Here is a 17,252-nt window from a genome sequence, read left to right as displayed (position 1 = left end):
TATATTAGTTTCCTGGGCACAGGTTGGGGAATATCATCTAAGGGCGTGAGATTAAATTTCATATGGGTCAGAGTTTTCAGGTGCAGGACTGAGTCCTAAGGGGATGCAAAACTACCAGAAGAAAAAAAAAAAAAAGGCATTTTTTTTTAGGTTAAGAGACAAGACAGACTGGCTCAAGGGGAAGGAAGAGGCCACCAGAAGGGTTGCAGGTATCACTTCTAAACTACAACAGAGTTAAAGCAGACAGCACTGCTGCAGGGGCTGCTACAGTGAGGAGGATCCCAGCAGCAGCCCTGAAAGCACACATGCTGAAGCAAGGTATTTTCCTTCTCAAACCAGAGCAAGCTGAAAAATAAACGGAGAATCCAGCCCACATAAGCTGCTCAGGATGGGATGGGGGAGGGAATGAGCAGAGTGTGGCCTAACAACCCCAGGGGCTGCAGAACAGGCAGAAAAGCCCACAGAAAATCACTTTATGCTGGGAACTCCACTCATCACAGCTCATCTTCTCCACCTCTGTGTTGCCATCCACCTTCAAGGCTAGATTTCACAGCTCCCACAAGTTTGCTGGCTGGAGGCGAAAAACCCTGAAAACACACCTATGACCTCCCCTGACACTCACCTGACTGTTGGGAGCGATGTCCCCTGCCCTTTTTCTTCTTTTCCTTCTTCTCCTTTGGTTTGGCTAAACTGAAGAGGCGGGTAGGCATCTGGGGCTGTTCCTCAGCTGCCTTGTTAGTCTGGTTTGTTGTGCTAAGCAAATGGAAAGTGCTTTTCTCTTTGTGTGTCCTTGAAAGACTGTTCCTTTTGGGGGAGACAGACAGTTCTGCATCAAAGTGCCCTTGTTTAGGAAGAGAAGGGCTCTTCTGCTTGGAGGAATCATCGATGCTGGACTGGGAGGAGAGTCTTGAAAGTTTTTCATGTAGATTTGAAACCTATAAAAGAAAAGAGAAATGTTTCATTGGGGCATGAAAGAGTCTAGCGGTGAACCTGGATAGGAAAGGTGTGTCCTAGACCACTCAGAGACAAAGGTTGTTCTTCAGAACATGCAGCCCATTCACCAGCTAAAAAGTGGTCCCCATCCAGGTGAAGCAATGATAGAAACAGCCCTCTGTGTTTAAGATGAAGAAAAAAGGCACACAAAGAGTAATGCTCCAGTATTTTTTGCTCCTACATGTACTATGCTATGTATCAACAAGCCAAAGGCAAATATTCTCTAAGATCTCAATACCAAGACTCACCCTTCACCGTTTGCACACACAGATGGTGGCAGAAGGCCAAGGAGAAGCGTGCCTCTCCAGGAGGGGAACGCCAGCACACAGCACCGGCGCGGCATGTGTCAAAGGAAGCCTTCCCAAGCAAAAGATGAAAGCAAAAACATTTCTCCTGATTTCCCATTTTTTCCCACCCCCCCCCCTTAACGGCTGTCTCAGGATGTAATTGAGACCGCACACTCAAAGGAAAGATCAAAACAAGAGATCAACAAAGCCTCACCAAACCCTCTATTAATAGCTCTGAAATGTCAGTAAGATACCTGCCTCACAAAGGTGCTTCCTTCTCCTAATCCCCCAGGCCTCGCAGTTGTTTTACCTCTCACCCTCTCCCTCAGCATCCACGTCCCTTGCATGGCTATGTGTGTTCGATGCTGCAACAGCCTCACTCTGTGCTTGGAAAACTTCTAGCGTGATCAGGAACTGCGGTGGGAGGGATCAAGCCCTCCTCTGATGATTTGCTTGTCAGAGCTCACTGCTGAGCTCCGCAATTAGTCCATTCAGGCACTCAAAATCATTTCCATTCCACAATCCAACATTTATCAACTAATTTTGCTACAGCTTTAAGCACGGCACATTCAGAATTAGCGAGTTACAAACAAGCAAATGATTAACAACAGGCTTAAGGATCACATTCAGCCCATGTTTTTTCCAATGGATGCTTGCTATCCTCAGCCAGGCAGCTGCAGAGATATAAAAAAACCAAACCCAGCTTGCTGAAAAATGCACAGAGCAGGATCTGCATGTCTTTGGACAGTAACAGCTTGCGTGGTGTTTCTTTCTGGTTGTGGGCACACAGACACCAGAAGCTTTTTGCAGCAGAGCTGGGGACCTTTGCTCACTGAGCCATAACTAGACTGCAGGTGCCCAGTCTCTCAGGGTAGGGACAATGCCCATTTCTTCACGAGATATCGAAAATACTTTTGGAGATGGATATAAGCGTACAAAAGCCTTCCCTTGCAGTTACCAACCTTGGAAGTGGCTTTTGTGACTGCTGGAGGGTGCAGGTAACCCACAACACTCAGACTGTTTCCAAGAGGGACATCTCATCTGCCTGGCCACTTCTCAGAGCTCAGCCCCCGTGGGGTGAAGAACAACGTCAAAGGCAGTACTGACCTCCTGGGACTGCCCAAGGCATCTTCTCTGCAAGCCAGCCAAATCAGCTCTGCTGCCCACCAACATACAGCACAGAAAAACGAGCAGAGCTCAGGCTGTTGTAATCACTTTACTGCTCAGGACCGGCCAAGCATCCTGACCACGCTACGCTGCATCAACACTGGCAGTGTCTCAGTAGCTTTGGAGGTGCAAGAAGCACAGGCCTGCACGTCATGTGCAAGGAGAGAGCCAGTTTTAAACACCAGGCCCTGCACGTGTAGGGCAGATGCAGAAGCCAACTGGGAGCTCCCTGCAGAGCTTGGCTTCCCCAGCAGCCAGCCACTGGTGTCATTTACCTGGTTGTGGTCAGACTCCTGCCGCATCTGAGCCAACCGCTCCGCGTCTTGCTTGAACTGCACCTTCTCCCTCTCCAACTGCTTCTGTGCTGTGCGAAGCCTCTCCAGGTCGAGCTGGTAGGCAGCCTTCTTCACCTGCAGCTCCTCTCGTTCCCGCTCGAGATCCTGCCACCCTCTCTGGACCTGCTCCTCTCGCTGGGCCAGGTGGGCCTCCTGCTCTGCCAGCTCCTTCTCCCGGACTTCCCACTCCTTTTCTCTCCTTCGCCTCTCCTCCTGGTGCTGCGTCTGCTGCTTCTTCAGGTTGGCCAGCTCCTGGCGCTGCTTCTCCAGGTTGCGCTGCTTCTCCTGCTCCAGCAGTGAGGTCGGTCGGAAGAAGCTTCGGGTCAGAGCCCTCTCACTCAGAGCCAGCTTCTGGTCCTCGATGTAGGTGTCTTGCTGCAGCACGACGCCCTACGAGAGAAGGGACACAAATCACTGCAGCACCCTCTCCGCAAAGAGTCTCTATCTCTGATAACCTCAGAGTGCTCTATGAAGCCCCTCCCTCTCCCATCAAATTCACAACTCAGCATGGCAGCTTTACAGCTGGGCTACCAGGGGATGCTGGGGGAGCATCTCCACCAGCAGCTTCCCAAATTCAGGTGACCAGCAGTTCAACTTAGGCAGCAGCTCTTTCCTATGACCTGCCGGCTCCCTGCCTGCAAGCCCGCCGAAGGGGAAGGGGGGACTGGGGTGAAGCAGGAGTGGCTGTTACTGGCTGGGGGAACGTGCAGTTTGGGCAAGCAGCATGCAGAAGCAGGACGAACGGCAAAGCCTACCTGCAAAGCACTGAGCAGCTTATGGAGGCTGGCAATGGTTTGGAGGACCTGCTGCGAGAAAACAAAAGCACTGCTATTAGATCTCGTCGGGTGCCAGGGTACGTGTAAAGCACTCTCCTTTTCCACCGTGACCCACTGGTGGGTCTGACAAGCTGCATGGCCATCCTCCTACACCCACACGTTTTTCTCAGTCTTCGCTCACAATGACTGTGTCATCCCCCAAACACATCCCCTGGACATTGCTCTGAGGTGCTTGGCATCATCTTCCTCACTTCCCTAACCGCCAGCGTGGCAGGGGAGGAAATGTCTGCAGGAGCATCGAACAGCACAGACCTCACAGGAACCCCTGGGTTGTCTCTGCAAGCCATTTCCCACAGCCTCAGCTTGCTCAGGAACAAGCAGAGTAACTGGGATGAAACCTGGCAGGTCACTTAAAAATTTCAGCAAAAGAACTTCAAGAGATGAGAAAAAGATGAAACTTTAAAATGAATGTGGACTATTTGTACCCTTCAATCCCTGACTGACTCATACAATCCCACTGTCATTAGACAAAAAAATCCCCCGCAATACAGCAGGCACACAAGTACAGCAGGTGTGTTCACAGAGGCCGAAAATACAGGTAGATGAGAACACATTGTGCATCAATACACAGCAAGCTACTTTGGAGGGATGCCCTATCCCTAAATATATTTTTAGCCGAGCTAAAAATTTCTCCAAATTTCTCATATCCTACAATCACTTTTAAAAAGAAATATTGCAGTATTTGCAATAGCGGCGTGGTAGCCGATATCAAGAGAACTGCTTCTCATTCTGCCATTAATGCTAATTGGGAGTTATGAATGTGTATCAAAGGGAGAACAGAAATCTAATTGCCCCAATTCACTGCACCTGCAACACTAAATTAAACTCCCTCTGTCTGCAGATGCACAATAAATACAGCCCTGTGCATCCTAGCAGTAATTAACCCTTGCTACCTATAATCAGCACATATCATCCTGCTGGCAAGCAGATGACAATCAGCAAACTCCCTGTCTGAATATCCAAGGTTAAACAAATAAACGACACAGTGGGTTCAGCTTAATGTATTTAAAAGTCTTCATGCGCTTAAGCAAATGAAATGTATTTTCCTCTGCGTTATCACCTATTGAGATAAATCCACTTGCCACTTAAACGAAGGGAACAGCTGAGCAACAGAATCAATTCTTACCTCGTTATTCCTTTTCAACATGAACATCAGATTAGCATTTCCACCCTATGAAAAGATCACAGATTTAATACGAGGACAAATGAGAAATCACGGCAAATGTGTTCTGAAGCTGAACTAACGACAGACCCGTTAACTCTCCTCTCTACATCTCCCATTCTGGGAGAATTCATGCATGTTTTTCAGGCAAGTTAAAAATCATATAAAATAAAGCGTTAATTAGGTATCATTTTGCAGCTATATGATGGATTGATCGACAGCAAGAACAGGTGCAAGGTTATAGCTGACCTTATCATTTCAATAATGATGCCTAATTAAACACATGCTTTAGCTGATCCGCAGACAGATGGCAGATAACCTGTGCCACAAAGGAATACAACCGATTTGCAATGGTTTTCAAGTCAGGATTTTAGCTGGTTTTAGCTGCATGCTTCCGATTTTATTTCATTTTTAACTTATTAGGATACATTTAATTGTCAAGAAATTCAGGCATTTTTCAAGACTAGAATTGTCACTATCTTGAAGTCTGAACCCAGTAGCAGCAGACAGAGAAACCGAGGGATACCTTCTTTAAAATGCTGTCTGACTCTGTTCTCCGGAGGTCCTGAGCATCATCGCCTTCATCTTTCGCTCCACCTAAGGGAAGGAGCCAGGATTGACACTGGTTATTCACCGTTTTAAGCCACAGATGAACTTGTTAATGTCTGAGAAATTTAACAGAGAAAACTTGGATGTTTCACAAAAGGAGAGATTGAGCTCTTGACATTTTAACTAAAAACGCATCTGGTCCCTACGTATACAGAACGCATCAGCACTGCCAGAGAAATTGGATGCAAATTCACATTAGGATTGCCTTTGGTTTTATACAATGTGCTGATGAATTCATCACCCTCTTATTAATTGCTGCTCTGTCTAGCCCCCACTCTGTCTACTACCGGAAAATACTTGCTGAGAAGACACGAGGCAGAATAAGAGCAGATGGAGAGCAGTAACAGTACCGTTTCAGGGTATGTTATTGCCTGTATAGTTTCAGCGCCTCTCTTGTGCAAGTGCAGTTTACAGCTGGAACAGACACTGCTGTGCAATATCCTGTGTCATTTTATGCTAACGATTTAACCTTAGTTATCAGAAACCTGTGCCTTCAGAGCGACACTGGACTTCGAGCTTGCCCCTGGACGGCTTGTATCAGCGCTCCTGAGCAGGGCTGAGCTGACTTGTGGGGCCAAGAGAGCTGCAACCCTCCACCTGCACTGCTCTCTTTGCAGGCAGCAAAGGAGTCACACAGCTCTTTGGTCCTCTAGCTCTTGCCAAGACTCTTGCGCTCCCCTTGCCAGCTGAAGACGTAGCCCAGGGGGCTATGGTAACTTCCCTACTGCCACTCTTTTAATGATAAATAACTTTATATACGTCTGTGTGTGCAACGATGTGCAGGGCACCGCACGCAGTGCAAAAGCCCTCTCCTCCCACCATTGCCCAGGCAGGCTTTGCTACTAAAGGCTGACCCTCAAGTCCCCCTAACAGACCTTCTCTCCTGCGCCACGTCCTGGGACCTTCCACCTCTTGGCAGGAGGAAACATCTATCTTCTGCTTTAGTGGGGAGCAGAACGAAGGGGGGTCAGGTTATAAGCCTTGCCCCAGTTTGCGCAGGTTGTGAACAGAACAACTGGAGACAAAAGCCAGGTTTTATGCCTCCCATCCTCCAGATGAACAAACAGGCCCTGAATTATTTTCCAAAATTCTCCCAAGACCCTACAACTATTGAATTACAATCTAATTCAAGGGAGACGTTTCTACAGAAAATCTGGAGCTGAGCAATGAACAGCCTGAGCTTGTCCCATTCATACTGCAACAGAGAGAGGCATAAGCCTAAATAAACCCCTCCAGTGTGAATACATTTGTCATTATGATGACAAGGCCCATGGAGGGCTTTGCAGCTTTCCAGTAGAGCTGGGAAAACCTCTACATACTTCTCATGTCTGACTGTCTGGAGCTAACACTCCTCCTTTAATGCAGAAGGTCAGACGAGGTCCAACGATCTCAGTGCTGAGACAGACACTAGCACAGCAAAACTGGCTGTACTGGGAGTATGAGTGAGACCATAGAGAAAGGAATTTGAGGACAGGGAAATTTCTGATGACTAGGACAAAGAAAGAGAGCACTGGGAAGCAGCCAACTATGCAGCTGAAATAAATATTCACGCATTTCTTTGGGAGAGACTTAATTGCAGGAATAACACACGCAGTTTTATGTGGAACACAAATGCATAGAGAGCAGAGACGGGGAGAAGGTGCTTGATTCAGCAATATCCTCATCCATGTGCAAATGCAACACAGGCTCCTGCTGGAAGATAACTAAGAATGAAGAACAGAGCTGTAGATATTAAAATAATTAACATAAAGAAACTAATCTATTTTAAGAAGCCAAGTGCTTTCATGTGGCATGTCAGCAAAGGAGTAAGGATGATTTAGAAAGAGCCCAGAGAGAGGAGTGAGGAGTTCAGATGTTTAATCCCCGTGTAGCCACAGGTTCTCAGCTACCATCATTCTACCTGTACATAGTTTTCTTTCTTCTAATCTGTTATTTAATCTGTTAGCTATTATGGGAGAGGAGTTGGGAAACCCAAATCACCAGCTACTGGAGTTCTTTGGAAGGAAGAGGATATGATGACATGTATTAACAAACACTGACGTGCACACATGTAAATACTCACTCTTGGAGGCGTTCATCTGATGACTGTCAAATCCTCCAAAAGTTTCTGCCCTTCTAGGGAGAGAGATGGGGCCAACTCCTCCTTCTTGTTCCATGGCAGTGCTGCTGACCTGCTGTCCGAGGGCAGTGCCTAGGCTCCTGTTCACCAGGTCTTGCAGCAATTCAACTGATTAAAAGCAATGATATCTCTGTTAAAGACTACCTCAAGCTTCTGAGCTATTTTCATCCCTGCTTGAGCTCAGGTTAGAAATTCACGTGCTGCGCCGTACTGCAAAACTATGTTTCTATGACAATGATAGAACAGTACATATTCCCCTGGTAAAAACCCAGTCTTCTGACCATTAACTCCAACTTCTGGAGCTCTGCACAGGCCCACGCCTCCCTCTCTTCCTTGAGGCAACCCTGGTGTGCTCTGACAACAGCATTTAACAGTCTTCAAAAAGCACACTGCAAAAGTTGCCGGATTTTCCATCTACCCTTGCCTTTGTCAATAGATTTGCTTGTCCCTTGCAGGGACCACAAGTGTGTGCTGGGACCTGAGCTCTGCTCTCACACCTTGCTGAGACTGCAGCACAGCAAAAATCAGGATGGTCCAAACTGTAGCCAAGGATAAATCTTGACCCAGTGCTTTCCTAATCCTCACTGCTTGTCCCTGAGACAATACTGTGAGTAGCAATAACTCCTCAACCATGCCGTCATTCTGACAAAGAGAAGACATCCCCTGCAAAACTGGTAGTTGAGGACTGATGGCTTCACTGAAGCTAGGTGCGTTGGTTGGTGTAATTAATGCATTACCCTGACTTGCTCACCTTCGTTTATCGCAGTTTTCATAATGGCCTCTCCTTTTGGTGCCTCCTCTGTGTTGGCTCTGAAGAGCAGCCTGGAGCCTGGCATGTCCTCCTGCACAGAAGTGTCTGCCATGTCCCGGAAGATCTTAGTCTTCTCCTCCAGCAAGAGGAGGATCTGCTTATCCTTCTGCTGAAGTTGTTCTGTGGGGGTGAGAAAAATAACAGCTTGGGCAAGGAAACGGCGATTCCTGAGATACTGGCCCCATCTAGTGGAACCTGATGATAAAACATGCCCTGTGCAACCCTGCACTGCAACAGCATCCAACAGGCTGAGAATAAAAAATAACGCAAGCAACGTGAGGTGCAAACAAGGATTGCAATTATTTGCTGGATGCCGGATTCTCACTCCTTTGAAAAAAAACCTCGTTCAACCACAAAGCCCACCACAACAATTCCCATCTTTTTTTCCAAAAACACTTCCCAGCTCTTTCCCAGGCAGGATTTTACCTTTCAGTCCTCTCACTTTGGCATCTGACACTTTCTTTTCAAACTCAGACTCACAAGGAACTCCTTCATCTTCATCTTTATTCCTGGACAAGAGACACGTCCTAATTACTACCAGACCGTGATCATGTGCATCACCTGCCTTGCAAGACCAGCTTGGTGGCTTACATGGTGTTCATTGTGTCTTGAATGATCTGTATCCAGCCGTTACGTTCTTCTTTGGAGCTGGCATGGACTTCAACCATTTCAGGATCTTTTACACCCATACTGATCAGGAACAAACCCTTCTCTTCATGAGCCACTTCTCTTACGATCAGCTTCTTGAGAGAGATCACAGTGGATTTCTGGTCCTTCAGACAGAAAGAAATTGGTGAGGAGGGTGAATAGTACCAGTTTCCAGATGCAAACTATCTTGAAAAGGTTCCAGCAACCATACTGCTGCCTCTCTCAGGTTGTAAACACTTTCTAAACCTATTGGCTAATTAAAAACATAAATCATTTTAACGGAGTCAAAGAACAGGAAAAGGCTTCTCCATCAGTTCTATAGGAAAAACAATTTCACCTTGTTCCATTTCAACTAAGAATTAATTTAAAATTGACTCTGTGGTTTTGCAAACTCCACTGTATTTTGTCCTTAACTCCAGCAGACCTTTGATCTCATCTCTTCCTGCCCACACTCTGTCATTAATATCCCAGCTAACTTCAACTTAGCTAGCGCCTGCTTCATGCACATTATCTGCATGATCGCTCCCCAGGATGGAGTAACATGTTGTTTTCAAAACCCACAAAACCCCTGCTGTTCTCAGAAGCTCACAGCTGAATCCTGCTATGGAGACTTGTGTGTAAGATGACGTTCACTGTGTGCCATGGTCTCTGGGTAATCAGCCTCCTCGGTTAAAATGTCCCCTTTCTCTTGTGTCACTTGCGTATGAGTCAGCCCCTTTGTGCCTTCTACAGGATGCTACAACAGGGTGATTTGGTAGTGGTGCACCAGCAAGACTTGTGTGCTCCCGCCCCATGTAGGGCACCACGGCTGTGCTCATTGTTTGTGGAACTGGAATAACAGATTATGAGCTTTCAGAATGTTTGAAGAGTGGAAAGGTCACAAGGTTTAGCGGGTCTAGACCATGCCTGCAAGGTACAGCCCCAACAGGCTCAATTAGGTGCTAGGTTTTCTTTAGCAGGTCAGGGTGCCTTGTGCTTTTATGAAGCCGGCCTTCAAAAGCTAATATTTTTGGTCCTGTGCATTATGAGTATGTTCCTCCGACGTGTTTTCAAGCTGTTCTGTCGAATTTACTGCTGCTGCATTTCACCTCCCCCGCCTCCCATAGTAGCTCACAATGTATTAGGACATTTCCTTCTGCTAAGATTCATTTTTACAATGTTTGCATTATCCCATCGCCCCCTCCCACCCCAATGGCTGCTTCGATTTGCACAAACTGAAAAGCAGTAAGTGTATCAAGTGGCCCGCAGGTTTTCCAGGCCAATTATCAGCTGTGCCAAGGCGCTGCAGAAAGGGCAGGTGGGGCATAAAGACATGTTTTCCTATTAAAAAGAATGGAGTCTGCTCAGGCAACAGACACGTAAGCAAGAATAGCAGGTAATAGCCGGTGCTGCTGCACAACACACATCAAGGGTCTCTCACATAGAAAAGAAGGAGGAGAAAAGGTTAAAGCCTTACCAGTGAGGCAAAGACATACTTCTGGTCCTTCTCCTGAAGGAATACGAGCATGTCAGAGAGGAGAACGGCCTGGACTTCTGCAAAAGAAAAAGCACACCAGTGCAAAACAACTGTGCAACTCATCTCAAAATTGACTTCTTTCAATAATACCAGTGCTGGGGAGAGGTAGGGCTGGGAAACCTGCAGGATTTTGTCTCATGTTGGAGCAGGGATGCTCTTCTCCAGCCACATGGTTTCTAACAGGAGGACATGGGCTTAACAGTTGAAAGCTAGAGATGCCTACTGAATAGAAGCGCTGTTTTCTCAAACAATATTTTAGCCCTTGAGCAAAATATCTGCACAGGAAGTTTTGGGTTTTATGGTTCTCTTGATAATTAGTTTGCGGAGTGTAAATTATCCTGCAGTAAAAACGTTTGTCAGCTGCAGTTTCTTTCCCAGGAAATACTGACTTCAGGAGCCACCACTGATTCTGCTCACAGACAAACGCAACTCTCGCCGACTCCAAGGGGAGCTGACAAGAGCCCGTGTGAGATGTAGGACCTGGCTTTCCTTCACAAGAGAAGGAAGCACGACATCAAGCCAACAGAGGATTTTAAATCGGAACACAGCCTTTTCCCAGAGTACACGTACACTCTTCCAAGTCTCCTAATAACATATCATGAAGTTGCGCAGCAACTACCAACTATAATGCCCCACCCAGAGCCCTCAGTACAAAGAGTTTTTGTGTAATGTACTTGGGAAATCTTGTGACAGAGGAAGCAAACCAAAAAGTTAAATCATCCCGTGGGTAATTCCTTCCATTCTGTTTTGGGAAGACAGGATCTGTTCCAGATAAACGAATCACCAAACTTTAATCAAAGCTGCAAAAAGAACTCCAGGCTCTGGGAGGTTTGCAAAAATCGGCATTTGACTCTGCTGTTCTCTACTGTGTAGTTTCAAGAGGGGAAATACTAAAACCCTTTAAGAAAAGTTTTTCCTATACTCCTCTGTGCTTCATTTCAAATCCTACAAAATAACCTGCATGTATGAACTAGCTACTCACTCCCTGGCCTCTGCACCTTGTCTGCAGGACCTGCTTTCGCTGGGAGCCGGCACTACAGACGGAGGTATGTTTATGCATTTCTATGACTTAGAAATGCAAATGCAGCCCGTACTTACCACAAGATTTCACAACAGCAACATAACTTCCTTCATCTGCCATCTAAAGTCAATAGTCATCTCGGGTGCCTAGAAACCATCTGTAAACTTCCTGTTCCCAAAACCTCAAAATAAATCATACTTGATAGGGAATTTCATGTTATCACTGCCTCCCTGCACAGCACAGCACTAGGCTACCAGTCCCCATTCATGCCCATGTACTGTGGTTTAATCAGCTCAAACTGGAGTGAGAGAAGGAGAGTCCAGCCTTCCTGCCAAGCCTGAGACACAGACCTGTCTGCTCTTATTGCTACCGTGGTGCCAGCTGAAGGCTTCCTTTGGAGATTTAGTGTTTAATTCAGCAGAGAACTTCAGTGCTCGGCAAAGCACAGTGCCTTAGAAAAACTATTTCCACCTGATAACCAACAAAAAGCAATTCAAGAAAACACTGACCAAACAAGAGGCAGCTGCAGGGACATCACAGCCTCTCCTGAACAGTTTGTGTCAGCAGCTCAAGAGGTTCAGGAGCAACAAAATGCCCGGGACAGCTCTCTGGAGTCCCAGTGAAAGCGGGATGGTAACGCCGAGCCTGAGCAGCCCGACTGCAGCCCTCAGAGCAGAGCAAAGGCAGCGCTGCTGTGGGCACAACCACCGGGAAGCTGAGGCTGGGTTTTGGATGCAGCCAGCAGGCTTCCTGGAACTGCCGAAATGTTGTCAAAATATCTCAAAGCCGAAGAATAAAGAAAGGCTGGAGACACCAATCTGAGGACTAATCCTACACCCAGAAAGGGCAAGCTGTACCCTCCCCTGGCAGAAGGCAGGACAGTCTTACCTTTTAACCGGCCAGCTGCATTTTTAAGTGAAACAGGCCCATCTCGGATGAGCTTCCGATGCCTCAAGTCTTCCCTTGCAAACATCTGGCCACTCTTCATCCTCATGATGGACTTGCTATCCGTCCGGTTGTAAATCTCACCAAGACGCATTTTCTTTTCGTAACTGCTGACTTTGGTGTTGACTGCTGCAATCACATCCTTAACGAGGTTTAATGACTGTGTCAAGTCTTCGTGTTCCACTTGGTTTTCTATGAACAGAAAGAGAAACACCTCAATTTCACTTCATCCTGGTGGACTGACTTTCTCTTTTTACTTTCCTTCCACTTTTCCCACTCAAATTTCTGCATTATAACTTTTAAACACTCTTAAGAGACAGGTTGCACTTTTTTTCCCTAAGGAGAGTTCCACAAAACCTTTAACATATATGGCTGAGCTTGGGGACTATTCTAATGCACTTCGTATATAAGACAGTACAGATGAAATGCACACATTAACCACATATTTTAGCCATTACAAAAAAAAAGCAAGCTTTCTTGGGAGACTTTGGAGTCTAAGCATGTTACTTCATAATTAATCTACAGACAGACTTACAACTACTAAATCAAGGCACCTGAATAACTAATCCTAAAAGAAGATATGAAACTGAGTTACCTCATTATAGCAGTGTGAGACAATAATGACTAGATTAGTCAGTCTATTCTAAGAAAATCTGCTTCCGTTGAAAAGGCTCCAAGAAATTCACACTGGAGAAACAAATGCACACTTAGAATAGAGGAACTGGTCCCTACCTTCAGTGTACTGCAATATCCTTTGTAAAAGGACCGGGTACTTTGTGATTCTCTGTGTTACCAGCAGGATACATTCAGTAATGCCAAGACGCCTCACCAGGGAGGTGCTCATTTTTTTCTAAGGGAGAAAGATTACAATTTCAGTTCTGTAGCAAAACGCTCACCGGAGCGCAGGAAGGACATACTTTTTCCATTGGCAATGTCTGCTCTACGAAGTCCTACCTTGACAAATGCCTGAAACCGCTTGTCCTTTGAGTACAGATCTTTGAAGTGATTTACTGCCTCGTTGTGATGCCCGCAGAATTTGCCATACGTTTTCTTCATTCGCTCAGCACTCTCACCAGAGAACTGCAAGACATGAGACATAAAGGTTCAATTTGCACCCCCAACAGTGCCTGCCAGCCTCTGCGAAGAACTTGAACCAAATTAGTCCAAAGCGTCCTAAATCGAGTGAGCAGATCTCTACAATGTGAAGAGCTGAGTTTATGTTTCCATGTAAATTTGGGGATTCTACTCACAGGGCTTAAAAGCCAGCAAGAAAAATGTCAGGACAGACAAAAAGAAGAAGGGTCAGAACACAGATAGAGGAAGTTAAAATGACCCACCCAAAGTTAAATACCAGGTCAGTAGCTCAGCCAAGAGCCGCACTGGGCATATTTTGCTGTGGGCTACTGCCTATCCTCCAGGCTGTGACCAAACTGTTGGTGCCTGTCAGGGAATGCTTCTCTTTCTGACAGAATAAATTAATTTTCAGCATTAGACCCTCCTCTGAAAGAGTAAAAAGTGCTTCAAAAAGCAGAGGCAGAGACTTCTACATGTGTGAAGAGTAATGGTGTTATTAACCGTGATTATACAACAGGCATAAACAAGAGGGAAGGAAGAGCGCATGGCTTCCAGCTGTGCTTTCAGAATGCAACCATTTTCCAGCACTTACTTGATTCACTAAGATGTCACCTATCCTCTTGATAACAAAGTTCTTTTCACTTTTGTCTGCCAATGACTCTTTCTTCCTTTCCAGAATCCGCTGGAAGAAGTGACTGTGGATATGCAGCAAGTTTTCCAGGCAGGGAAAGATCTTGTCCACAATTTGTTGATCATACTGCAGTTCCTTTAACATCCCCGCACTATATACATCATTCATGATCTTCAGGGTGCGGACATGATGCATTTCTGTCTGCATTAACTCTGTACAGAAGGAGGAAAAGGTCAATATCAAGGTCACTGTAGAGTACATGGGTGTACAGTACAAGGTCAAGCTGCCATTCAGCAGCTCTTCCCTAACCAGGCTTCACTAAGTGGCTTCAGAAAATTTTCCGGCAGGTACTGAAACATCAAATAATAATTTGACATGTGGGAGAAACAGGGGGGTGGAGGAATCCCAGAATAAAGATCCTCGGACATCGCTGCTGAGGTCTGAACCTTCAGCACTGGTATCTGCTCCTTCCCAACACCTCCCTGCCAGCCTGAACACAGTGTGCTTCTGCCACACAGGACAGCTCTTGCATCTGCCAGGAGAAGACTCCCTAGTTAGCTGCTCTGCTCCAACAGAGTTTAAATGCCATCAGCAGACAAATAAGAAGAGGCCATTTCTGTCCTTTTTATAATGGCATCTGGATATTTGAAATGCAGAAAGAAGGCTTTCACAGAGTACATTAAATTTCTAAGACCTTCAAGAATGAAACTTCAGCTTCTGAGGAAATCAAGTCAGTATTCCTGTTCACTGACCTAAAGCTTCTCTAACCTATGTATGTGAATGGATCAAGATGCTATCTACAATGAGCGAAAAATAAAGATGCAAGTCTTAATCTTAAGGTCTCACCATAAATGACATCTTGCCGTTTCACAACATCTTTGTTTTGCTGCTGCAGAAACCTGCTGTCCACTACCTGGCTCCAGGACTCTGCCTCCAGCTGCTTGGAATCTAGTTCCAGGTCTCCCATCAGTTGTCCTTCGTTCATGTCTGCACCTTCACAAAGCAATGTAAGTGCCATTAAGATGTGGGTAACGTCTCATTTGAGATTCCTGTCTGTTCATTTAGGCTTTCTCCGTCACAGACAGAGACACAGACACCACATACATTGTCCTTTAACAACACAAAAATTGTCATACGGAATTATACCATGTAAGGACCAGGCTATGAAAAGCTCTTTTAAAGGTTATTTGCTAGTTGCACAAAACTAGTTCACCATTTTCATATAGACCAAATTCTAGCTCAGATAAAAGGCAACGGATTCTTCATCAGCATGGAGAAGGTGACAGAGTGCAAAATCTGTGGCTGTGTGAATGGACCAGAGGTACAGAACAAAAGAGGAAATGCTTGCCTCTGAGCTGAATTCCAAGTAAGTCAGCTTAACTGAAACCTTATAAATGTTTTCCCACAGTATAACAAGCTGAAGAAATTACTTCATGGGGCTTTGCTTTAGTTTATCATATTCTAAGATAAAAGTAAATGCACTTAAATTGTCCATTAGAAAGTAAAATGCTGAAATGCCAAATTGGATTTTCTATTTCTGGAAATCAGCACTGAGAACTTTCTTTTGCTATAAATGCCACGGGGATGATCTCTTACCTTCATCCACAAGTGACTCCATAGATTCATTCACCCGGTTGATTTTGTGTAAAGAATCTGTGGACTGTGACAGGAATTTCCAAGTGTGTATTAAGCTGTCATCACTCCCAACTCTGCAGAAAAACAGAACACACAATATCATTTATGACCTAAAACCCTGGCCAAATTTACTTTCAAATACACAGAAGAAATGCATTTTAAATATGAATTGAAAACCAAAGGAAGCACTGCACAGCTATGTATAGATATGCACTTTTATTAACTGCTTTCTAACAACTACCTACAGAGGCTCAACTAGCTGTAACATCTACAGTTATGGGTGACACTGCTTCTTCCATAAAGAATCACACCTGAGGTGTTTGGATAACTCCTTTTCATTACTTTCCATTTTACAGTCACTTCCCATCCTCACTGTCCTTGGTGCAAGCAGTGCAAAAATGCAACACAAAAGGCTATGTGAGAGTCTTTAGCTCTGAGAAAGACCAGAAAAATGGACTGAAATAAATTCCACCCTGAACAACCAGAGCACATAAACTGTCCAGAACATGCCCTATGTGTAGAAAGGCCCAATACACAGGTCCTATAGAAACCTTAAATTATATTTTTTTCCTAATTAATTTTGCACAATGCAGACTTCAAACACTATGAAGACTGCAGTTCTGTGTCTCCACCCTACTGTTATGGACACAAAAGTTAATACTACACCTGAGCTGCAAATGTGTACGTGCACAGTACCGAGCCCAAGGCAAGGGAATTTCCTCGTGGAGCCCAGAGAGTTTCTGTGAAGTGGCCTTGAACAGAACCAAATCCGACGCCTCTGAACTCACGCCAGGACTAAACTAACTCAGACAATCTGATTGTGCAGAAAACAACTGATGGTATCATATATAATATGTGTATTCTTGGGTTTGTGATCCTCTTTTGGACTTCAACATAAATCATAGTACACGAATTTATTTTTAGTGAGATCTGAATTTCCCTACGCTCACAGCATCAGATAATACCCACATACCCGCGCCTGCAGGGAGGAACCTTACCCTGCAATGTTCTGTATCGAGACACTTTTGGAAAGTGCTGTGGTCTGTTGTGATCTCCTGTTATTAAATATTGAGGTTACCGTGCTTTCATCAGGAGCGAGTATTGCAGAGCGAGGGCGCTCCTTCGGTTGTGAGCCTGGAAGGGAATCATAGACAGAATACTAGGTTGGAAGTGACCTCGAGAATCATCTAGTCCAGCCCTTGTTGGGAAAAGCACAGTAGCTGTAGGCCTTCAGCACGTTACTGCAGTCAGGTAGTGACACTAAATGTGCGACAGCACTACACATGCTTAAAGCTACACGGACACTGCAGAAGTGGATGAATTCTGTGCAATTTCAGTAATCCCAAACACTGCCTGTTATGCACAGAGGATGCTCTCATGCCAGCTTTGAAACGCTTCACGTTCATAATAGAATCACAGCATGTCAGGGGTTGGGACCTCTAGAGATCATCCAGTCCAACTTC

The 17,252-nt window shown here is 45.5% G+C and overlaps 1 protein-coding gene across 1 annotated transcript; it reads right to left on the bottom strand.

Annotated features, from left to right (window-relative positions):
- Window positions 1-622: 622 nt before the first annotated feature.
- Window positions 623-16,923, bottom strand: AKAP13 (A kinase (PRKA) anchor protein 13; the record flags this gene model as incomplete). Its single annotated transcript, XM_009867581.1, has 17 exons — window positions 623-935; window positions 2,723-3,172; window positions 3,538-3,588; window positions 4,745-4,789; window positions 5,307-5,377; window positions 7,452-7,616; window positions 8,260-8,439; window positions 8,746-8,828; window positions 8,911-9,092; window positions 10,424-10,500; window positions 12,393-12,641; window positions 13,182-13,299; window positions 13,404-13,529; window positions 14,116-14,366; window positions 15,001-15,147; window positions 15,751-15,863; window positions 16,788-16,923. Coding segments are annotated over 17 exons (2,757 nt in total), but the record flags the coding sequence as incomplete, so codon positions are not given.
- Between the last annotated feature and the right edge of the window lie 329 nt (window positions 16,924-17,252).

This window comes from Apaloderma vittatum, unplaced genomic scaffold, assembly GCF_000703405.1.
Source record: "Apaloderma vittatum isolate BGI_N311 unplaced genomic scaffold, ASM70340v1 scaffold20914, whole genome shotgun sequence".
Taxonomy (NCBI): domain Eukaryota; kingdom Metazoa; phylum Chordata; class Aves; order Trogoniformes; family Trogonidae; genus Apaloderma; species Apaloderma vittatum.
This window is presented reverse-complemented; position numbering and strand designations above follow the sequence as displayed.